The sequence below is a fragment of the Hirundo rustica genome, chromosome Z (assembly GCF_015227805.2).
Source record: "Hirundo rustica isolate bHirRus1 chromosome Z, bHirRus1.pri.v3, whole genome shotgun sequence".
Classification (NCBI taxonomy): Eukaryota; Metazoa; Chordata; class Aves; order Passeriformes; family Hirundinidae; genus Hirundo; species Hirundo rustica.
The window spans coordinates 18,290,733-18,316,312 of NC_053488.1; the positions used below are offsets into that span (position 1 = coordinate 18,290,733).

Consider the following 25,580-nt stretch of genomic DNA (forward strand, 5'->3'; position numbering starts at 1 on the left):
ACCTGGAATTAAAAACAAACAAACCAAAACCCCCAAACAAATCATATAAGCACAGAACACAGAAGAATCCAGAAGCATTTTTTTTAATGATACAAAGATGATTAAGCAGTAAGATTTTTAGCTGATCCTGTAAAGAGTTTATATGAAGAGCATCTTCAAAGAAATGTCAAGTCTTTACTCAAATTTCAGATCAGAGCAACAGGGAACATAGGAAGACTTGTAGTGAGCAACAAAACCTTATGTCTTCAGTTCTATATTGTGAAGTTAATGAAATCCCATAACAATCTACACAATGGAGGAATAGCATTCAGACCTGATTTTTTTTTTTTTTTTTTTTTTTTTTCCCCTTAAAACAATAAACCCCTTTTAGGTGATATAGGAAGATCCAAAAGATGCTTATTTTGCAAAGACAATCCTTCAAATTTATTACAAACCCACCCAGACATCTTACACAGACATTTACAGTTTCTCTCATTCCTTATAGTTAACAAAGGAAAATTTGTTTTGTTCAGAATGCAGTAACTGTGAAGCTGCTAACAGCTTCCATCCCAACACAGCTGATGAGCATAGCTCTAAAAAGCAGCAGAGAAGGTATTCACTAAAGCTCTGGAAAGAAAGGACAGCAAACATGAACTCCTCATTGCAGGCACAAGCTTAGAGAAGTTTCACGGATCCCACAACATCATACATTTGCATTAAAACCAAGATAAAAAGCATTCACAGATGTTAAAAGCAGACAAAGAAAATGTCACAGTTCATTCTGACTGGGACAAAATTGGCCACAAGACTTCAACACAAGACCCCGTAACAAATACTATGAAAAAAATCCCTAACTTTCCTCTGAGATACACTGAATCTTTCAGAAAAATGTTCAAAGATCAGGGGAGAGAGAGAAGGAGAGAAAAGTTCCTTCTTCCTTGTAAATGCCAAAAGGGACGCTTGGACTGATTCAATATTAATGGTCACATACAGTGGCTACTCCTCTCATAAAATTTCAAACGTATCTATAAAATTTGGTGACAATGTTACCTTGCCTTTTTGAAGTCCAATGCAAATATAGGCACAATTTTACAAATCAAAATTTACTAAAACAATGTAAAAAGTTGTACAGGCTTTCAGTTTGCAAAGAATTAATTGTAGCTGAACATGAGTCAATTCTATTGAGTTTTGTAATGAATGGGAATTAGCCCCTTAAGACAGAATCTCTAAATGGTGTTTTGAACTAGCTGAACAACCCTACTTTAAACTGCATTTCAGACAAATTATAGCAATGATATTGTACATGGCAAAGCCAGGAGAAGACATTTTCTTGAGGGATGGATGGATGAGAAAGCAAAAAAGAAAGGACAAGAGATACAAGGGTAATGAAATAAGAGAAAGTAAAATACTAAGCTACATGGCATAAGAGGCATGTGAGAAGTTGAATAATGATGCTAAAAGGCAACACTAGAAAAGAATTGTTACAATCTACTAAGTAGTATAGGAAGAACTAATAGAAGGTTTATGGAAATTACATTTCCTAGTGTATTAAAAAGTTTATAACTAAAAATGGCACCAAGTAAAACTGTGAACACTATTTCAGCTGGATTGAGGACACTGTGGCAGTGGCATGAATACATCTATATCCGTTAGCTGCTGACAAATAGACTTTGCCTTATAAAGAGAGATAAATTTATAAAATATGTACCTTTTCAAAATATGTACTGGTATTCATCTAGTTAATTAGCACAATGTTTTCTAGAAAGTTAGTTACCAGAAAAAAAAAAACAACCAAAACCATAACTAAGTATACACATCAAAAATCTGCAGTTCAAACACACTTTTTCCAAAATCTGCCTGCTGAACACTCAAAACATGATTTGCAACATAAAAATAGTTACATTATTTTTTTCATGAAACCTATTTCTAGTATGCAGTATTGTAAGAACCTTATTCTGAATACAATTGTAAAAAGACTCATATCAGATTCAAACCATTTTTCCCCTGAAAAACATATCCCAAGTTATTTCAAAGTGCAAGAAATGCAAGAAAATTATGAATTCAGAAAGAAAAAAAATGCAGAAAAACATTGTGGAGAAATTATAAAACAGACTTTGAAATCAATGCATTGTTCATCTATGAAGGCTACTAGAATCACACCAAAAGTCATTTAAACCTTTACACATTACTAAAGCATTCTACATACATAACCACATATAATACAGACTAGAAGAAAAAAGGAATTCAGAAACATTTTGGAAGGCACCCATGCACTACCTTTTGTTCTGAAGACTTTTAGTAACTGATTTTCTGCACATAAAAATTAATTCAAAATCTCTCATACTGAGACTAGACTTGAGTTCCATCAGAAAATTTTTAGCTTTTCTTATCAAGAACATAATCTGAAAGCTTCAGATTAAACTGAGAACAAAGATATCATAGTTTTATGGCTAACTCTACATACTTATTATTAGAAAATGAAATTTTGCCTCTTTTGAACCTCAAAAAAGGACAAGGGACAATGCTCTTATTTTCAGGAAAAAGAGAAATCCCTAATAAGGAGGCTAATATCTTATAAAGATGTAAAATACATCACAAATTATTATTAAGGCTTTTTAGAGTTTATATAAACAGGTTAGTAGATAGAAAACAGGAGTAGCACAAGAAATTAATGACACAGACAACACCTCTTTACAGGTGCACATAAAATAGTTATATATTCACATTCAAATTTCGACATAATTTCTTACCAGATTAGCTATGTAAGAAAATGTTTTAATCTTGAATTCATTATAGACCTCAAAATGGATTTAAACATCATCCTGCATACAGGTGTAAATCTCTACTCTGGCTTTTGATTTGTCTATTTTAAGAGATGACAACTCTATAAAAATGACTATATAAGAAATTTAAATTATTTAAATGTTAAATGCTAAAATAGGAAACCTGACCAGTTAGTAACATTGATTTCACAACATGAAATTATCTACTTCAGTCTAAAGCCAAAATGAAAGCATCAAGGACAAAAGCAATCTTATTTTAGAAGTGTTAAATCTGCAGAAGAGACAATTAGTTAAATATCAAACCTACAAGTGCGGTGGTGCAGAACTGTTTTATTAGGTTTTTATAAGAAGTTTATGTTATGGTTCATTTCACTGTATCCCCAATTCTGTATTCCTTTTGTGTTGTCTGTATAATAAGGTGTTTTGCATCAGTCCTCCCACTCCTCACCTGACTTGCAACATCCCCTCTGCCCCAACCCCCCTGCTCTGGGGCAGCCTGTCTATCACTTTGAGGAGCCCTCCCAGGTTGCAAAATCTCAGGGAGAGGGCTTCAGGTGATAGGCCCCCGGGGGCCGGGGGGAATTCCTTTAGCTTTGGATTTTAGTGGTCCGAGGCTTGGGGGTGGGCACACCTTGTCACCCCTGAATCCCCTGATTTGTTGTCTTGTAGTATCCTCCCTGGAACCCCTCCCCCGCTTATAGGGGGTAGGAGGGAGGAAAAAACTCTCTCAGCCTCTTAGCGTCTCAGCTCTCAGCTCGGAGTTGTGAGCCTCTCTGCTCCTCAACTCTGGAGCTAATAAACATATTTTAACCTGCTAAGCTGAGAGCCAGCCTTTTCTCTTCTGCTGCTGTTGGCTGTCACGACACTATCGGGTCCAGCTGCTAAGGCGAGAAGCTGAAATGAACTGGGACCCTCTGTGGCTGTGTTGACTTGAGCTAGCCGGAGGTCAGCTCCCACCCAGTGCGGGACGGAACCAGACTCATACAAGCTATTCTAAATTATTTCCTATCCATACTACTAACTTCAAAATGCCAGCTAAGTGCTCAGTTTTCTTCTTTCTGCATATAGTGGACACTAGAGACAATGACATATGAATTCTCCTACAGACCAGATGTTTTTCCATGCCTGCTGTCACAAAGTCTCAAGCATGGATCTTCCTTAATTGATTTGAATTTACAGTGTTAAAGAGGTAGATGGGACTTTGCAATTATGTTCTTACTACCACCATGTCAAAACATGCTTTGGAAAAACCCATTTCACTTCAAATTAAATATATAACAGAATTGTATACTTAGTATTTCCCATCATGCCAGTGACACTACAGTAGTGGCAGTCCTTTATACACACTTTATACACCTAAAATAGGTAAAATTATACATACAGCAGTTATATTTCACTGGATAAATTACCATAAAAAACTAATGCAGCTTAAGTACATCTTAAGACCACTTAAGTGTTGCCAGATTAAGTACCTGTACTGAAGTAAATAAGTAATTTCAGGTACATTTGTAGAAAGATTTCTGATAATGTTCTTAAATTAGTTTCACTTTATTTCTCACCATATAAACAAGCACATAAACTATCAAATGTTTGCATTTAAATTCTAACAGTAGAAGCAGAAAAATTTACAAGAACTCAAATGTAAAAGATATAATGCAATTAATATTAAAACAATCTTACCTTTATTAGGTTTGGATGACTTGTTCTTATTAGGTTTAAAACAAGAGCCCCTTGATTTATCTTCTCTGTCCTTAATAAATTTCTGCACATCATCCAAAGAAAGCTTTTGAAGGACAACTACAGGCTTAGCTCCTTTATTTAGATCTTCAACTAGCCCAATCTTTTCTACTTTGTCCTTATGTTCACCTCTGAATTCAGTTCTCCTTGACTCCTGAGTAACATTGCCATCTTTATCACGCTTGAGTTTTGGAATGACAAAATGTTTCAATGCACCAGATCTTCCTCCCAACAAATAACTGGGAAACTCAGCTTTACTGTCACCATGTGCTTTATTACTATCGACTTTACTCTTATTCCCATCTGTCCTTCGTTCATCTTTGCTGTTTGGTGACTTAAAACCAGGTTTATCAGGTCTTGATTTGCTAGAATCCCCTTTACCTTCCTGTTTAATACGAGGGCTGTCAGGTCTTGATTTCTGATCCCCAGAAGAAAACCTTGAATCACCAGACTCATGCCTATACTTCCTTTCAAATTTCTCAGGTTTTGAACCATCAGATTTAATGCCATGCTTAGAATCATGCTCATTTTTGTTTGAAGATCTCAAATATTCAGGCCTTCTAATCTTGGATGGATCTCCTCGGTATCTCTCTGACTCCCCCCTGTCCTCAGATCTTTGTTTAAGGCTATCATGGTCACGCCTTGTTGTATCAGAAACTGAGCGCCCATCAGGCCTCGGTTTTGTTGGATCAGGTCGACTTTCTGGTTTCATCCTTGAAGGATCAGATTTCACATCTAGTTTGTGCCTAGATATTTCAATTTTCTTATCTGACAAAGGTTTACTGGAGTCCCTTCTATTATCATGTTTGTGTTTTGGTGTTTCAGGCCTCCCTTCACTCTTCTGTTTTGGTGTTTCAGGTCTGCCTTCAGTCTTCTGTTTCGGCGTTTCTGGCCTCTGCCGTATTTCCTGTTTGCCATTATTTTGTTTTCCCTCATTTTGTTTCATCTCCATTTGCCTGCTCTCATTTTGTTTCAATTCTGTCTGTCTGTTCTCATTTTGTTTCATTTCCATTTGTCTGCTTTCAGGTTTCACTTCTAACTGCTTGCTCTCATTGTATTTACTTTCCAGCCGTCTGCTTTCATTTTGCTGGAATTCCATTTGTCTGTTTTCATTTTGCTGGATATCTGTCTTTTGACTTTCAAACTCTGACTTTTTTCTAAAAAATTCTGGATGGTTTTCAGGTTTAAATTTGAGAACTCCAACAGTGTCTTCTTGGGGAACACACACAAACCCATCATTATACGGCTTAATTTCTTCAGGTTTTTTGATGGTGTCCAAATCCTGAGTTATTGTTGCCTGAGAGTCTGCTCTTCCTGCATGCTGCAGATCAATACTAACCATCAATGCTGGCCTTGCCCCATTTCCTGCAGAACCTGTCTCCTGAGAAGTTGCTCTATTTCCTCCAGTAGCACCTCCAGCCTCTGGTGGTTTGTTTTCTTGTTTTCGCTTCTTCAGAGGCTTATCTGCAAGTTAAAAGAGAAAAAAAATCACAAATTATATATAAAAAATTATAAATGTCCAAGGAAGAACGCCCATTCCCTTCCACCCCCACAATTAATCCTCCTCAGCATGGATGCGCACGCAGAACAAAATCCACTGAATTTAAAAGCAAGACTACGTTTTCTCTAATACTTTTTCATGTATTCAGGCTATCATTCATTGTCCACCTCCCACAAATGCCAGTTAATCATTAAAAAAACCCTTCCTCAAAACATATGAAATCGAAGGCCATGTGTAATTCCCAAGAGAACCACCTAATAAAGCAGCTGCAATACAAAAGGACCAAAAACCCACCCCATTAAAAAAACCTCCAAACTACTCAATTACACTTGAAGCGGAAGTCTGAAAAGTCAGTAAAGGTGCAGCTCCACAACTGATTTTTGAGTAATACTACTAAAAAAGATATCTTCTGCAGATTCAACCTGCTTTGTTACACACGTACCAAGCAAGGATCTGCAGTGATTGCGACAGAGGTTTTCCCTACTTGGTTTAGTGAATCAGCTGGACTTCACACATATTTTAGTCAGGGAACGCACAAACAATGAGCAAAACTGATAAAGTAACTATTTCACCACTCCATGCTTCTCTTTGAAGCAAAGAAGTAAACCAAGAGTTGGAGTATCTATGTTAACACATGCATATTATGTGGGGGGCCACTACACATTTAAAAACTTGAGTAATTTTCCCTTTGCAATCATTATACTTTTTGCAGATGAAACAAAAAGTATAGTGATAATTTTCTGTAAAGAACCTAAGTCTGCAATAAGCCTTCAGTTTATACTAAAAAATCATTAGGAGCAGAATACAGAAAAATTGAGTCAACCACACACCCTGTAATTTGGTAGAATTCACAAAAATGAGCAGCATGTGGAAGTATACAAAAGAGTATATTCTACCCATATAAACAACTCATTATATTATCAACACAGAACTCTAAACTAAAAATAATTTCTGCCACAAAAACTAGATCCCTACATGCACTAAGGCTAATATTCTCATTTCTCAACTATCACTGTGCAATTTGACAAAAAAAAAAAAAAAAAAAAAAAATTACTTTCTCTGTAATCAGGGAATATGATTGTAAGTCTAAGGAATTACTCGACATAGATCTACTGTTGAAATGCCTAGACCACAAATGTAAAGTAAGAAAAATTCCGTACTTTGTGCCTATGACCAGATGCAATGAACTAACTCTCCTACTCAGAGCAGAACAGTAAGGATATAGTAAGGAGGATGCAAGCAAGGAATAGGGAAATAAATGTCAATTTAAAAACCCACACAGTCCTCTGGAATTATAAACCAGAATTACCACATATGAATTCTAATTTCTTCTAAAATTTTACAAGACTCTTATTTAGAAATACTTTGAAGGATCACCTCCAAAATTAAAATTAGGCCACAATAACAAGCAGTAACAATTCCAGTGATGTGAATTCCAGGTTTCCAGGCTTCTTTCCCCATCATTTTCATCCTCAAATCTATTTGGATACCTCTAACTTTCTAAAACTCAATTTTTTTGTACAAGATTTAATGGCTGGAAGACAGTAAAGACAGATACAATAAACTCCATGCGAAAACCGACCAACTGCAAATAAAGAACTTTGCAAAGCTAAATAAAAGCCTGTAGGAATAAATGCCAACTTTATGATAGACATGTGAGGCAAAATAAATTTTCCAAATCAAAGATGCAGCTTTTTAGCATGGAGATTTTTTGCTTTTTCTTTGCATCAGCAACTGCCAGATTCATATGAGGACTTACATAGATCAATTTCTCTTCACTATGGATTAGAACAAATATGCATACATCCACACACATCATTACCTTACTTCTCAATTAAAACTGTTTAAATTTTGAAATCTAATTTCAGAAACTCATTCTTACGAGAAAGCTGGCCAGCCTTGTCGTTTTAGTCCAGAAATGCCAAGCACACTGAAAAAGTCCTGTAAAGCTCTGATGGTGGATTTAACAGTAGTCTTTAAGACATTACTGTTATTCATTATCTGCCTCATTTCTTTAACTCAAGTTTTCATCTGTAGCAGAAAGGAACGTGCAGTCGTATTTCCACAACTACATTTCACTGTCTAATGCACCACCATAAGGCACGAGTGAAGGTGGTTACATTAACCTGCCAGGGTAAATGTTTCAGTTTTAAGCAAGAAAATGCTGTCCTCTCTTATGCCTATTATAGGAGCAGAAGGCCACAAGCTGTGATGCCTTAAACAGCTGTAGCTGGATCAACCAAAACTCACCTTTCAGAGCCCTCATGCTGAAGGCGCCAAGAACAAACAACCAAAACAATTCAAGTAGGGCCAATTCTCTGGCTTGGACTTCACTAAGTGACCAGTCTCAACATGCTGATGTTCTTCATCATCCAAAATGTCAAATTGTAAATTGAGAACACATAAGTAGATGATCACATCACAACTTGGCACACATATTCCCTCTAAATACAATGCTCTTCTGATGCACATTCTTCATTTCTCTTGACATTACTGATGTTTTAGTAACTTGACATCTTGCCTGAGAAGAAAGGGACACCTTCAGAGTTTTATTTTCTTAGCTGGCAAGGTGATTGCAGACAGAGGTACAGATCACTCATAGATTTCTTCTTATTTCCAGTGCATCTTGAAAGTGAGCCTCAAAACTAGACTTGATCACTACTGCTTTGCCTCTATGAGAATTCTGGATCTAGGACAAAAAAAGTTGTCCTGAGTATAAGAAAATATCCAGTCGAACTAGGGCAAAAAGGATAGGATGAATACATAGTACCACTGCCTTCACAAAGCAAAATGAAAAAACTCCATTAAATACATACAAAAACTTTTTAATTTGACAGAATAGCTGCAAAAATTTGAAAGCTGAAACATACCACTGTGTTTTGAGGGCTTGACAAAATCTTGAACTCACTTTCAGCTATATGAGAATGAGGATCAGTGAGGTGAGAAGAGAGCAGTGAACCCTGAAAACAGATGTCTTCAGATCTTCTCTTTTACAGTCAAATATATGCAAGCTTGCATACAGCTGCTTCGTTAAGTCATGAATCCCAAAATTAATAGATGAGCTTTTACAATATCCATTGAAATATACTTTGTATCCTTCAAGGTATCAGTATTCAAGCTTCATTCACTTCATTCCATAGACAGCAGGTTGTTTTGTTTTTGTTTTTGTTTTTAATATGAGGATCTAGGACTTCACCAAAATATCAGACGAATATCTTCCTTTGAAATCTTACAAACCTAGATCTAAAGCTTGTTGCAGTTCCAAATATGCTGGCTCACAATCTCTTTAGTCCAATAAAGTGTGATCAGGATGTTTTTGCTTCCATCTTTGCAACAGTTTTCATAGTAAATGGAGTATGTATTAAGTTACAGAAGTTTCTGTCTATATTAATGATTGAGTATACAAGTTCATTGTTTTTAGATTCTTTTCAAAATCATTATTCACTCTTCCACCTTTCTCTGAGGTTGTAGATGTATTCAAAATATACCTACATTTTTTCCAATTCTTTAACAGATTTATGGTAGTTCAAAGAACAGTTACTCTATGTATGAATCCTTTTGACTTGGCAAATTCCTTAGAATGTTTTCTTTACTTTGCAACATGCTCACTAAAAGGCAGTACCTTGGAAGTCAAAGCAAGATGGTAAACTACATTATACTAAAAAATAGAGCTGTGCTATCAAATGAAATCATTCACTGTGGCACAAGAAATAAAACTAGAACCATATGATTGACATGGATTTCCAAGTGGTAATCTCCCACCAATCCTCTTATGAACAGTGTTCCTGGAGACAGGTTATGGCCTTCACCTTTGGAAATATCTGTGTATCAAAGTTATGAGTACTTTAAGATTTAGAAATTAATTAATTAATCACTGTGGTACCTTTGTGCAAAAAACCACATTGCACTGGAAAAACCACAGACATCTCCAGATACATTTCTCCTGAAACTACAAGGCAATCGTGATTTGAAGAACATTCACCCTGAAAACAGATATGCTTGGAAGCTGAGGAAGAGTTAGAAGCAGCAGGTAGATGAGGAGAGTTGTATATAAATGTATCTCTATTATTTTACTCACCCTGGAATCTTTCCAAAGCAACAACAGTCAAGATACCTCTACATTACTGCTTCCTTGCAAGCCTGATGATTGCCTTAAATCCCGGAAAAAACTCTTTAAACAACTGATTATAACTGGATGATACCCAGTTGTAGAACTGCTTGGCCTAGCAAATTAAAATGGGCCTTTCGTAAGTATCTATGAAAAGGTAACAAGTCTAAATAATAACCATAAGCATGGTTGTTAAGCTTCCTTTTAGCAGTATGGTAACACTTCCTGCCATTAATACTGTTTGGTATGCTTATAAATAGACATAACAAATAAAGTTTTGATTCCCCACTTACACCTTGTACGGGACTCAGTGGGAGACTTCATATTCAAAATTGTTAAATGTGAATGTTTTCCGCTTCAGAGACACAAAAAAGATTGATCCTCTAATATTAAATTCAATATGAATCATTTAAATGGTAATTGAAAGTATAAATTTTCTTTTTGTAAAGGATAACCTTTAAGAGTTTTACATCTTTAAACTTCTAACTCTTATAATCTCCCATATTAGAGATTACTGGAGTATGCTTCCACTAATTTCAAAGAGCACTTATTTAATTATTTCACTAATTAACAAACTTAACTCAAATATACTAGTCCTCCAGGAGTTATTACATATTGTCAAACCTTCTATTTTTTAACAACATCAGAGACAAGTCAGACAGAGGCCAATTATAAGCTTATCTTATTTAAACTAGCAATCTAAACTAGCTTAGATTACAAATTTTTGACAAATGGCACATACCTAAATGTCTAAACAACAAATACTTGTCTACTATAAACTGTTTCCTTTTCTTAGATAATTTTCACAGATCTCTTCGAAGTTGTCAAAGTGTCCTGTCCTCCCAAACAACAGCGCTCTAGACCACAAGAACCTAATCTGTATACAAGGTATCTTTAAAATTACTTCAATGGCACCCGTGGATGACCTATCAGGGGAGTGATTGCAAAAACCAGTTCTTTTCTGCTCCTTCACGTATGCACACCGTCGACAACCCATAAGAGTTTGCTCCCATCTGACCTCCCCTCAGAGTCCTATGCCATCTTAAGAAAAGAACTGAACAACTGAAGAGAACCCTTGCTATCAGTAGAAGAGATTTCCACACTACTAGCTCCTCCCCTTGAAGGAGAGATTCAGCCAACACAGGGCAAAGATTTTATTCTCACTGCTTCCTGCCTTACAGAACAAATCTTGTATAGGAAGCTTTATAGAATGATACATAATTCCAAAAACCTCTGAAGAGGCCAGATGACTTTCAGCTGCTGCAGTTCAAAGAAAGAGACTTGCAAGACTCAGAACAGAAATAGCTGCTAATCTTTAGCAACCTGTTAAAAGACTTCATCAAACTTCTGGTCATTGTCCAAAAAGGAAACCCCATCAGAAACTATGTCTAAACTCACCCAGTTCAAAACACAAAAAGGCTACAGCAATTCCTGACATGCCTTAAGGTGTAGTAGACTTCATCAAAATTAAGATTCTGAAGTTTTGCTTCTTTTCTTAAATATAGCAATAACACAATCATCATATTGTCTCATGAATTTTTCTACTTAAGGATGTCTGGTTACTCACTATTCTCTGTCAATTATAGTAATACAAAGGAAATATTACACCAGGAAATAACAAAAATTGAACTGCAGAAAAGCATAATCAAATATGTACATTTGTTTAGAGAATGGAAACTGTAACTTAAGCTTCCTGAATTTAGTACTACTTTCACAAACCATATGACTTTAATTTAGGAGACAGATTTTTTTCAGCATAAACCCTGGATTTTATCCACACGATTTTGTGCAAAATAACAATTTTGTAAACTCACAGTATCTCAGCAAAAGCTAAAGTGCACTTAGTTTGAAATACGCAGTGCAATATCTAATTCCACAAGAAAAATGCAACACACTAACATCAGACTTAATTAATACTACTTAAGGGTCCCAGCTAACACTTCCAATTAGATTTTGATCCTTTGTATAGACAGAAAACTTTAGAAATAAGCAGCGACTTTACCTTCTCCCTTCAGACTGTTGATTTTGTTCTGCCTTGCACTCAAAAATATCATCAATTAACTAGATCAGTAACATTTTTATTCCATAACAATTTTAAAAAAAAGTGTCTTCTTAGGTTGATGTCAGCATGAACTTAGTGACTATGAACTACAGAAATGCTGGGATTAAGCTCTTAATAGGGCTCATTAACAACTCATGTGATTTCTTTATCTAGATTTAAATCCTTTATGGAGAAATGACTGTCCCAGTATGTAAATCATTACTGGGTTAATGGTATCATAAATTCTCTCATCCAGCAGGTACAATCAAGGGTATACATTACATGCAATTTATATTGAATTTTCTAGTCTTAGTTTACAGTGTAGACTGAAACAAAAAAGGTTTCTTGCTAAACTGCTACAGTTTAGTTATTTTTGACACCTTCTTACAAGAGCAGTTTTCTGCACTACCCTACGTAAAGCACAACTTGGGATAAAGAGGGGAATTTTGATTTCATGTTACATATGAGCACAAATAAAAATGCTATTAAATTATATGATCCTACTTTTTTAAAAAAATACATTTTCCATTTACTAGGTATTATAATCTTTATAAAAACTGTAAAAGCAAGTAACTTCTCACAGATAGGTGTAAACATTGCAACATTTCATTGCAATTCCTCTAATAGAACAGGAATTTCTTCCCCTTACTTTTCTTAAAACCTGTCTGAACACACACAAACAAAAAAATCTGTCTTTTACAGGACCTGGAGGCTGCAAAGTTAGTTTTTCTTGGAAGAACTATATAAGGTGCCAGTTTCATCTGTTGCATCACATTACAAAATGCAGACCTAATGAAAGCTTGTATATACAAAACACAGGATACCTAAGTCTCGCATTCTACTACACAGACACTCAGTTATTTATCTTTCACATTCTATCTCTTTACCTTCTGGTATTAATGACTGTAATCTGCAAGATAACTATACAAATTACTACTTGTAGCTCCATTTTTAGGAAATAAGCCCCCTACAACGTATTTTTGGAAACCAATGCTAATATACTGATTATAATTACACATTCCATCATTTCATTAATAGGCTACATAAAATTAGATATAAACAAATTATTCATTCTTAATAGTATTCTTCTATTAGTTTCCACTTTAGGGAATTTTATGGGGGACATGGGTAATAGGGAGAAAGGGAGAGGAGCTGGGTAAGAACTTAAAAGGTAAGAGAAAAAGTTACTTACCTATAATTGTAGTTTTGAGAGTTTTGCTCCGGCAGATTCACACTCTTGGGATGAGTGTCTCTGCTGCTAAGGGCTTGGAACGAACCAAAAAAAAAGAAGGCCCCACAGCAGGCATCCAAATGCCCCCTAACTGATCCAATTATTGGAAAAAAAGTTATTACAGCTTCACTTGTTCCTAATTCAAAGAATCCACAGTAAGATTCCAAAGAAGTGGGTAAAAAGGATCCTCAGGGGTAAAATATATAGGGAAAAACACACATATACAAGTCGGTTTGCCTCATTAAAAAAAAATTCCCTCTAATCATCTAGGTTTAAAAAAAAATTAGCCTCCCAATGAAATGGTTAATGATTTCATTATGCTTCTCACAAATGCCAGAAAACAATGTGTTTTACAAGCATAACTCCTCAATCTGTTAAGACAGCTGTATTATACAGAAGTATCTTTGAAGAAGCCTAAAGCCTAACCACACAATTCTGTGTATGGAAGAGCTCAGATTAAAACGTAGCAAATCTGAATAAAATAAAAAAGCTAAATCAATTTGCAAAAGATTATCTGAAAAAAATGGGTTACTTTCTGGGATTTTATGTAACTTTCAAGGTTATCTTCCCTTTTCTTCTCGCTAAAAGACTCCGAGCTCCTTTTAGCATTAATATGTTAAACATCTTTGTTTCTCAATATTTGAAGGTTTTAGAAAAGTATGAAAGATCTTGACATATAAACTTTGTATCTGAAAATTAATTCTGTAGAAGGTATAAATCTTGAAAAATAAGAACTTAATGTAATGTTTTAGGAAAGGTTTAGTCTAAAAGTGATGGACTAACTTTCAACTGCTTAACTACACACAAAGATAAGCCACTTGTACCTGAACAGCAGCAAAGCACAAGTTAATGCAAAGAACTGAGATTACCAAAATGAAATTTCTCCCTCAACACTCCCACCTCCCAAAAGGAAAAAAGATGTGTGAGAACAACAGAACTTCCTGGGACAACTTCTAAAACTTAATAGGATCTCCTGCAGTTTCTTGGAGTAGTCAACTTCAGAATGTGAACAATGCACAATTTCAGTTAAGGGAACAAAATTGCTTCAGAAGATAGACCTCTACTTGTTTCAAGAGCTTTCAACAGTACCATGTAGCATGGGAAGCGTGACTAGTGGCAACAATTAGAAGAGAAGAAAATGTGAATTAAGTTTCACTATCCTTCTGAAGAAATTATATCGTCAAAATATCACAACGTATCTAAGAGGATGGTTTACCTGTCAATCATTGTGGAAAATGTCAATCCAATTCTCTAATATCCCTTTTGAACCACTTTTTTTTCCAATTCAGATAATCTGAGTCTTTATAAATAATAGCTAGATCTAATAGTACACATTCTTTCTAAAGAGAAGATATGATCTAGTATTGATCAACATGTATCTGATGATGGTATAGAGGCCATTGTAAGGGGAGCAATGGGAACTGAAGACCTTAGTTATGTCACGTCACATGGACTATTTAGCAGTACTGCAGCTATTAAATATAAGAGATGTATTAGAATGTAACTTTTGGTGCCAAATGCCTAGATCCTTTAAATCTTCTTTCACTAATGGATACAGAAAAACTACTTCTTAAATTAATCAATAGAGATATTTTCTTCAGGGATAAAGAGGAGATGAACTCCTGCACTTCCACATAGAAGACAAGGATGAAACCAACTTGTTAAACTTCACACCTCTCTATCATGATAAATAAAGAGGATGCACTCCACTTAATCTGAGAGCCAAGCACCCCAAAAAGATAGAATAAGAAAAACATAGCCGCAAAAAGCACTTGGATATAAGGAAGGAAGTCTGTATTATAAAATCACTCCTTACACATATCTGATACACACTAGCCCAAATTTGTCAGATTTTGCACTAGTGATTTTTGCACTAGAGATTCCTTTTCTTAAAGCAAAAACATGAAAATCAGACTTCAAAAAGATAAGCTGCTTTTCAAAGAAAAAGGCACTTCTGCAAAACCCTGTGTTAGTTCCTCTTCTGAAACACAGACTGCTTCACTCTTTGATGGACTTTGATGAAAGCTAAACATTTGAACAGCTTTTAGAAACTATGATTTATTACAGAAAGTACTACATAAGTTACCACAAGGCTCCAATCCCGATTTCCCACCCATACCAAATACAATAAAAAAACCCGAGACCTTACCACTCCCTTAGCCAAGGTGTAAAATTTTTAGCAGGAATGCCCCTCCCCACCCCATTAATCTGCGTTTTCTCTGAAATAAACTCCTCCAAACTACTGGTTATTAGCCTCAGAAGAAACATGTCCTATACAACCAAACCCTTTACTGTTAAAAAGAAAGCATTTGAAAATCTGTGATGAAGTATAGAACTATGGAGATTTCATGTCTAAAATAAAGGACAGAAGAGACCACTAATTTACTGTCACTAGTTGTTTTGAGTAGTTTTGATGACTGTTGAGTATCACTTTAGTGAAAGTAATTTATGGAAACTGGCGTGAGTATAAACAGAAAACACAGCACGGCAGTGATATGCATTCCCATGCCTCTGATACAAAAGCAGAAAAGATGCTTTCATACAGGTTTTAGCATGTGCTAGCATTTTGAGTAAGTTCTCTAAAGGGATACTTGCGACTGTAAAGCATCAGTTGGCACTATGCACTCCCACTCTAACTAGACCAAGCACTTGCTACACCCACACTCTCTTCCTGACTTGCGATCTGAAGTTACAGTACATATACAAAAAGGCACAAATGCCAGGCTTTTGTATAAATACACTATGCAACTTTGCAGAAATGAATGACATATTTAGAAGTTACTGAGTATGTTTCTAACAGACATATTCCTATATGACTAATAGAGGATGCTTCCTCCTGCAGCCTGACAAAACCAAACAGCTCTAACTAGAACAATCCAGAGTGTATCAGCTAAACATAGCATAAACTTACAAGCAATGGCAAAAACATTACCAAAAAAATAAGAACTGTATTTCTCCAAGGTAACAATTTCAGGAAATCTGTTTCAAGACTACTAAAAATCTTCCTAATGTATACTAGGCAGTCATGGCTGAAACCTCAAGCAGCCAGAGTGAAAAGGTGAAAAGTACTGCTGTATATCATAAGGGCAACTTAGCACAAGTGAATAAATAGTGATAATTTGTCCCAGTATAAGGCAGCAACTCTTGTACCTGATTTATAGCAATTGTAGGAACTCAGGAAGATCTGAAGCCTACCAGAGGATGCAGGTAAGGGGAAACCATAAGGTTGGAATCTGTATTTGGGAAGATGGTTATTGACCAGTGATGAACAAAAAAGGTCACAGTCTATAAAAATCACTCCTTTCCCCAAAAGAAATAAATCAAGGCTCAGATCATGGATGTGTAACTATGGTAAACAAACTTTATAACTAATGCTCAACATTTTCTGAAAGCCACAACAAAATGGAAAGCGTGGTTTTAGTTTTGATCAAAGGGTTTGATAGCATTTGAAACCCAAGAATTTCAAACCAGTTAACAACATAAAAAGAAAGAGAAATCAAAATGAAATGCTGTCCATTTTTTCAGCTGCTTCTCAGGTAAAATGTGGTAGAGATTCTATTTCAAGTGTGTGGACATAAATGTAGCTTTTGAAGTATTAGGCCACAAACCAGAAGCTCTCCAACAATAAATTTAAAGTTAATGGAAGAGATTTAAGCAAATAAACAAATTCCCCATCTTCTTAAATTAAAATTAAAGACAGCAGAGATCAGTAGAGATCTCTTTTGAGGTGAGCACACCTTTTCTCCTTATATTCAGAGTTTTTCCTAAAAAAGATTGATTTAGTTACCACGTTTACAAACACAGATACACACAAACACACAAACTCTCTCCTTCCCTCACCATCCAGGCAACTCTAAAAATAGTAAAAAAACACTTTGAACAGAGAGAAAATTTGCTCCCTCTCTTCTGGTTAAGGACCCAAACTGTGTGTAAATTAATTCCATGCAAGTATGTCTACATGGACCACTTTCACCTATGAACTTCCAAAATCAGAATTTTCACCATTTTCCATTCTGCAAGACTTTTCTTGAGTTTCTAATAAATCAGGGTTACGCAACAAAAGATTTTTTTTCTCAGAAGTTAAACACGGTGCAGAGAAAGATTCTGAAAAATACTTATGGTAAATTATTACTATCTAATTCATAAAATACACCTGAAACCAAAGATCTTCAAACCAGTTAACAACAGAAAAAAGAAAGAGAAATCAAAATAAAAAAATCTGATAGATTCAATTAAATCCATTAAGACAAGAATGCACCTACCAATGTGAAGATAAAACATTTCGGAGATCCACCTTGTTCTGTGCTACAGACCACACAGATATATATATGGTAGTTCTCTAAAGTTTCTAATGCCTACATAACAATTAATATCCAGTTGAACAAACATTAGATAAAACGTAATTGTATATATTACCCAACATTACACTACCTTCATAAGAACAGAAAAGATGTGATTTTAGTCTACTATCTCCTTCACATTAAATCCAAATGGGGATATGAATAGAAATGGGATAAAACAGTTTTCCTGCATTTTCTTAAATTAGGCAACATGGATTAATAACACAACTATCAGAACTTACTACAAATTTTGATTTATGGTACTGCTGGGATTTTAGAAAGTACAAACAACATCAACTGTATTGCATTCAGTCTTATGGTTCAAAGTAAGAGTATTTTAAAAGAATTTTGAAACATATGAATTTCACTTTCCATCCATTAAGACCCCAAATAAAGAATATTAGATATTCAAAATATGCACATATGAAAGATTACAGTTTACTGTTGGAAGGGAATGGAGATGAATGTCGCAGAAGAGCCTACACTGAGTAAACAGAATTGAACTATGTGACAATGACAGGAAGTTCTTTATATATATATATATATGGGGTTTATATGCATATATATATATTTATATAATATAGAGTGTATATAGACACACACAATCCTTTTACCTTTATCTTGCACTTCTTTTGAAAATCGCTCCCTTTCAATAGCTGATTCACGTTCTATCCGCTCAATTTCAGCCAATGCATCCAATTCTACTTCATCATATGACGTTATAGCTCCTTGTTGCGAAACCTGTTGCTGTGTCTGTACCACAGGAGTTTGAGGTTGTTTTGCAGCAACTGAAGTGTTCTGTTGTAAAACAGGCACTTGTTGTGCCTGAAGGAAAGCTGTCTGTTCATGCTGCGGCAAACACTGAGCAGTGTTTATTGGGCGGTTAACATCCTGTGGAGTAACGGGTGTTTTAGAAGTCTGTCCTGGGTACTGCACATTAAAAGGAATATCACCCTCTGACACACTGCTGTTTTCCAAACCAGAAAGCATATCATCCTGCTGGTCCATATCCGAAGATCTTACACGAGACAGTCTTAATGTAAGCTTAGTGGAGTCCTTGGAAGGAGAGCTAATGATATCATACATTGCAGCTTTTTCAGTCTGGTCTTTTTCATCCTTGCCTAACTTCATTTTCTTTTGTTTCTTTTGCTTTCTTTCTGGAGAATCTAACAATATGTCTGGGGGAACATCTCTAGGTGATGAATAAGGTGGAGGCTGAGATTGTTGGATTAAAGGTTGTCTTGATCCTAGAATAATAATTCAGAAAAACTGAACAGTTATGTTGTTTCATGTTTATATAAAAACACACTAAATATAACCTACATACTTTTAATGTGTACCTCTACATATAACTGGGTTCACAAAAGGTCTAAATAAGATTGGTAGGAAGCACATCATCTGCAGATTAAGATGCAATCTGGATAGTTGCAGTGTATTATGTAGGAATTTTAGCGGTCCACTGCAAGTAGAGAAGGGATAATTTCAGAGAAGACGGAACAAAAAACCCCATCACCAAAAAAGAATAAATAAAAATAGTACCTAATGTTCAGAATATCAGCTATTAGAAAATGATCAACAAAAGCAAGTTGATGACAGAAAAAAGGAAAGATCAAAAAGACTCTTATTAAGGTCCAGTGATGAAGACTTAATGATCAGTGTATAGGCACTAGCCATTTCAGCCACACATTTTTAATAAAAAAAAAACCCAACCAAAGCATACACAACCTCCTTAACTTGGATTCTGACAATTTATTTTTAAATTTTCTTTTCTTTTTTTAAATTTTATTTTAGGTAAATTTATTCCAACCTCCCCCCCTCATTACTGTCTAGAAAATACTATCTAAAGGCATCTTGCTACCATTCCCTGCCTTATCTCCCCTCCTTTTTTGTTTAATATATGAATTTTTCACTTCTATGTGCACTCTTTCCAGGATTTGAGGGTATCTACAGAAATTTTAAAAAGAGGACACTTCTAATTAAATAATTGCTCCAATTAATTACATTTGAAGTTCTAATTCCTCTAACTAATCAGCTTCCTGTAACTGTTAGTCTAGAAAAAAAGTATGAAAAACAGAGAAGCTTTTCAACCTGTCCCATTGTAATTCTGAGCTATAGCTGTGGCTTAGAAGGGAATACTGTGCAAGGTGGGAAACACACACAGTGTCCTCTTAAAGCAACCCATTCAGATTCCATTCATCCATTGGGGAATACTGACGTTCAGAAAGCAGTGACTGAGACTATTATTAGCCATTCTGTTCAGGTCATCATAGGTCAGCACTCCTAACAACAAGCAAAAATTAACTGGAATTCAAGTCCCATGTGCTTAAATCAAGAAACATCACTAAACATGAAAGCAGCTTTATTCTGCAGTTTAAATTTCTACCAGATATTTTTGGAAGTGTTAAGAATCATTAAGCAATGTACCAAACCGTAGATGAAAAAACAGAATGGTTATCTCTGTCAAAGCTTCAATTTACATGAAAAGTGTGCTTTTACTGATGACCTCTTCACACACACAGATTGCTATGCTTTTGTCTCCCTAGACCATTCTGTAAGAAGTCCCACAACTTCTGTATGTAGTGAGCAGGGTATGACATGGGTTTATCTCAATCCTTCTTGGCCCTCAGCAACAAATCCATATTCTGTCAAATAACATCCACAAAGTTGGAAAGACCTGCCCTGACTCATCCCAATTTTCAAAACTGTTTTACTACTCTAATTCCCTTCCTCAAATCAAGATACCACACTCAGCAACCAGTACCAAAGTTCTCACTACACCCTAAGAAGATTTCTGCCTTGCTTTTCACCAGATTCCTATTCTCGTTAAGCTCCTCCCCACATCTACCATTTCTTTGGGTAATTTACAAGATGAAATGTAATGTGTAACAGGAATCCTTAGCTACTAATTTCTTTTATAGTAATGACTACCACTCAGGAAGTACAAACTGCAGGATGTATCTACAAATAGTAGAGGCAACTCAGACCTTTTTGTAGAGATATTCTGGACATCTTAATCTTGAATTATCCCTTATATGACTACTTCTAAAGTGGCAACAATGGAACACTTACTGTTTTTCAGAGTTACACTTCTAAACACAGGGGATGATTCTACCTTGTCCTAACCTTCTAGATAAATATGGCAAGATCTAATATGGTATTAATTCAGCATTTTTCATATTGAAAAGTAAGACTGAAGCAACAGATAAAGTTTTATCTTTGAATAAACTTGAGGAGGCCAGAAGGATTTCACTTCATTCCATTGAAAAGTCTTAGAATCCAGTAAATGAAGTAACAAAAGTAAAGTTTTGCCTCTCCTAGGCAGCACTACGATTAAGTATTTGAAAGTATTTTTCTCCCAAAGGAAATTCTTGAAACGCTTTGACAGTAAGGCCTATAAGCTGCATTTTAAAAGAACATGTTCCAGCAATAACTTTGCATATTTCTGGGATGTTTAATGATGGTTAAGCCTCTGACAACAAGGAGGCTCAGAAGCTACAATGCCTACGTATGGAGGTGAAAAGAAACTGAAAAATATGAAGCATTCTTGAACAGTTTCACCCTATCACAAACCATAGTAGTTTTGAACAGATACTGCATGATGAACACATAGCACATTCTGTTCAATACTGAGACTTCAGACAAAAGCCAGCAGTGTGCCCAGATGGCCAAGAAGGCACCTGGCTTGTATCAGCGATAGTGCGGCCAGCAGGAACAGGGCAGTGATTGTCACCCTGTACTCGGACTGGTGAAGACACACATTGAATGTTTTGTTCAGTTCTGGACTCCTCACTGCAAGAAAGACACTGAGGTGCCGGAGCATGACCGGAGAAGGGTAGCAGAGCTGGAGCACAAGTCCAGTGAGGAGTGGCTGAGGGAAATGGGGGTGTTTATTGTGGAGAAGAGGAGGTTCAGGAGAGACCTTATCACTCTCTACAACCACCTGAAAGGAGGTTGTGGCCAGGTGGGGATCAGCCTATTCTCCTAGGCAACTAGAGGAAACAGCCTCAAACCGTACAAGAGAAAGCTCAGGTTGGACCTCAGGAAGAATTTCTTCACTGAAAGCATTGGAATGGGCTGCCCAGGGGGGTGGTGGTGGAGTTACCATTACTGGAGGTGTCCAAGAAAGGGCTGGACATGGCAGTTGGTGCTAGGGTTTGATTGACATGATGATTTTTCTTTAAATGTTGGAACAGATGACTTGGACATCTATTCCAACTTGAATAATTCTATGAAAACTACATCCATTATACAGAGGGTTTTGTCTATTAATTTGGAGTCAGTCTGGAGTATTTCCTATGGGAGAAATCTTAGGCCATTGTATATCTGAGAAAAAATATCTTTACCAAGATTGGATAAAAGAAAAAAAACCCAACCCCAAAACTTAAAGAATACACAGACAGCTGTGATGAGTTTGCTGAACCAGTTGAGATTCCAAGATTGAGAAGGCTTGTTCTGCAAAAGGCTGTCAGTGCAGTAAATAATTTACAAATCTTCAGAAACTATCTTTAGCAATGAACCAAATTTTTTATTTTAGAACAGAGAAATATGTAGACAACTTTTGAGTCTAAACCTAAGGCTGGGCAGTAATTCAGGAGAAAAATAAATCTGACTTTCTGCAGTTGATTTTCCAGATATAGTATCATTAAAAGAATTTTGTGCCTGCTCTCTTTACATAGCAGGAATATGTACAGCTTCTGAGATAAAAGGAGGTTCTCCCCTGATTCAGGAACGTCACAGAATTATTACTAAACAGTAAATATGGACAATCAACCAGATAACACCAAACACAGCTGAGAAGCAGGCACCATCATAAGGAAGTGAGGTCTCTCCAGAGAACAAACACAACCATCAACAATACCTCTCTAGTCTTGCATCAACAGTCATTCTGACCACTCATGATAATCCTAGGGCTGGATCTCTACATTTCTTAGTTCTTCCCTTGGTTCCTAGCAGTAGATAGCACTGAAGTTTTGTCAAATGCCGTAGCAATTTGCAAACACCTTTTTTTCCGTGATTCTTGACCAGTATCTTATTCAATCCTATATAATGCAATCAACTATGAAAAGAATTTAATTACATTGACAGAGACTTAGCCTTTTTTAAAATGTAAAGTTTTGAATCCACTTCTGGTTTGTTTACCCTGGCTCTACTAGCCCACTGTGTATCACTACCTCGGATAGCAAACAAAGAAGCTTCTTTGCAGGAGACTCCACACTTTACTAACATCTCCATCTCGCGGTTTCGTCTGTACTTGCTAATCACACCACAATACTCACACCTTCTTTAAGTATTCGTAATACTTCCTCTGATCATCTCTAAGCCTATTCACATCACTTGCCTTTCAAAGATGATGAAGCAAAGTCACACTACTGATCATGCACTCTGTTGTGATCCACATGGTTAAAAAGCAATTACTAAGGTTATCAGCAAGTTAGGACTCACATATTTTTCAGTATTAAAAAATTATCTTTCCACTCGTACAATAACAACTTCCAAAGGGTCACACAAAACAATATCCTCATATTCCTTTAGTTCCCTTGCAGACAAAGGCTCTCAGATGTTGATAAAAGCCTTTTACCCATCCTACCCCTCTTCTGCCAGAAGTATCATTCCCTAAGCATGAAGCTGGAAAAACTGTTAAAGAACAAATGAAGAATAATGTTTAATACATGGTTCATAGTACACTGGAGAGAAACGTCAAGAATGTTCAAGAGCTACATTTTTATTTAAATCCATAGGAAAGTGATCATCCACACTCATGGAACATGATTTAAATAGGTATACACAAATTGGTGTATAAACCTTGACACAGTATTCCAGACATTTTACTGGAAAAGCCTTTGGAAAGAAAGGCTTTAAGAAACATATATGTGCTACATGTGAATTATTAAGGTTTCACATATGAGAAATTACTGTAAACAAGTTCCTGAGGACAGAAGCAGAAGAGAACCAGGACATTCATACTGTATTCACAATGACATTTATCTGTTGGAAAAGCTAGGAACTTTGTGATTACAGGACCTGAGGAACACACTGTTGCAAGCAGATTTTAAGAGCCTGCAGTTAAAATGTGTAAATGAAGAATGTCTTCCCCTCCCTTCCCTTCCCCACCCCCCCCCTCCCCCCACTTAACATGATCTTATTTATCACCTTCACATAAAAGGAAAGTTTTCATGAAAATGGAATTAGACAAATTCACCTTGGAACCCTGGCTAAACCAGTCTCAAATTTGGTAATAATCATCTTGAGAATCTGTGCCTCCAGTAGACTCAAAAAAGGAAAAACAGTCCCTTCAAAAGCATGGTAAAGGCCTACCCAGAGTATCACACATAGTTAGCATGATTTAAGTACAATAGAATAATTTTTCTGTAAGAACTGAGATAATGAGGAAATGGTATTCCAAAAGGAATTTGTTAAGAGTAAGTATCATCAAGTCTTGAAGAGTGCTGAGTGCCATACCTGGATTCTAGCATGGCTTTCTATATGGCTTCTCAAAATAATTTCCCTAACAATTTGAAGAGTGTTAATCTAGTGTAATCTAGACAAAAATACGTTGATTATTGTAAATCCTACTAGTGAAGCTATGCTCACACAAATTCAGTTTTTCTTAATAAAAACGAAGTGAGTATATGCAAAGAAATGCAGCTTTCCAGAGCACTGTCGTAAGAATAATAGTTTAAAATATTTGTCCGTAATGTCTTCTCATGTAACAGAATTAGGGACTATTTTATTAATCTAAATATCATTACTGCTTTTGTTTCTAAGTCTTTGAGAGGCCAACCCCTGCTTTTAAAATTAGAATCAAAAGTTCTCTAGATGAATTTGAGTAACTTTCTGAAACAAAACAAATTCTGAAACAAAACAAACAAAAAGCACAAACTTCTTACTAACCTGTGAATTGAAAACCATAAGAGGAAGATAGACAAGCTCTCTAGAAAGGCACTACAATGTTTAAAACAACTTGCAACATAAATTTAAGTTATCAGTAAAGAACAGCTATATTCGCATATACAACAGTAGTATCACACAAAGTAGCCTCCAGTACTTTCCTAACTACTCATCCTAGATCTTCAAATGGAGATGTATCTATGTCTAGGACAGTAGAACATCAAGACATATGTAGACCAATTAGAAGTCAGGTGAAAACATCAAAGTCAATTGGAATTTCAGAAATGATGATCTACATAAAGGTAATAGAAACGGTGCTGTTCAGCTTGTAGATTAGATTAGAGCAAGATAATGTTCTTTGCTACATAAATGTCTGACATTTAAAAAAAGGATGTAATCCGTTTTTCCATGCCCATTGGAAAGAAGTTAAGAAGCATCATGATTAACTGCAGCAAAAGTGATTCAGATTAAGCATTAGGAGCTTTCTAGCACTAAGAATTTGAATAACTTCTACGGAAAAGCCAAGGAAACTCTGTTACTGATATTCTAAAATATATGGAAGTTACTGAGAGGAAACTGCTACAGCTCAGCCAACATGAGCGTAAAAAGATGGCAAGCCCTCAAGTCCTTTCCTGCAGCTTTTTCAAAAATCCTAGAATCTTTCTCTGGATAGCTTTGCAAATTTTGCATTAAAGAAAATTTTACTTATTTAGATTAGCAGAAAACAATGACAGTTATTTTTAAAGAGCATAACTTAAATTCAAACTTAAAGGGCTAGCATATGAGACATAGATAAAGAACATAAATTTGAGAAGTTTTTACGGACAGATTATATTCACTTTCCACATCCTTTTCCAATAGTTTCCAGGGAAAAGTCCCACCACTCTACCCAGAGTTTGAAATGCCTCATTAAAAACTCAGCTTTGGATATTCTACTTGAGAATGGATGTAATCAGAGCCTCCTTGCATAAG

The 25,580-nt window shown here is 35.8% G+C and overlaps 1 protein-coding gene across 7 annotated transcripts in view; it reads right to left on the reverse strand.

The window, feature by feature from the left end:
* The window catches only part of NIPBL (NIPBL cohesin loading factor), a 149,603-nt gene that overhangs the window by 53,332 nt on the left and 70,691 nt on the right, over positions 1-25,580 (reverse strand). For 4 of the 7 annotated variants that reach the window (XM_058423982.1, XM_058423981.1, XM_040089202.2 and 1 more), the window contains 2 exons: positions 18,335-18,967; positions 4,443-5,963 (listed from right to left, as the gene is read on the reverse strand). The exons of 1 other annotated variant lie outside the window; for it this stretch is intronic. In XM_058423982.1, coding sequence (XP_058279965.1) covers positions 4,443-5,963; positions 18,335-18,967 — 2,154 coding nt within the window. The remainder of the gene's footprint in view (positions 1-4,442; positions 5,964-18,334; positions 18,968-25,580) is intronic. 2 more of the 7 variants (XM_040089204.2, XM_040089205.2) reach the window with 2 other exon arrangements.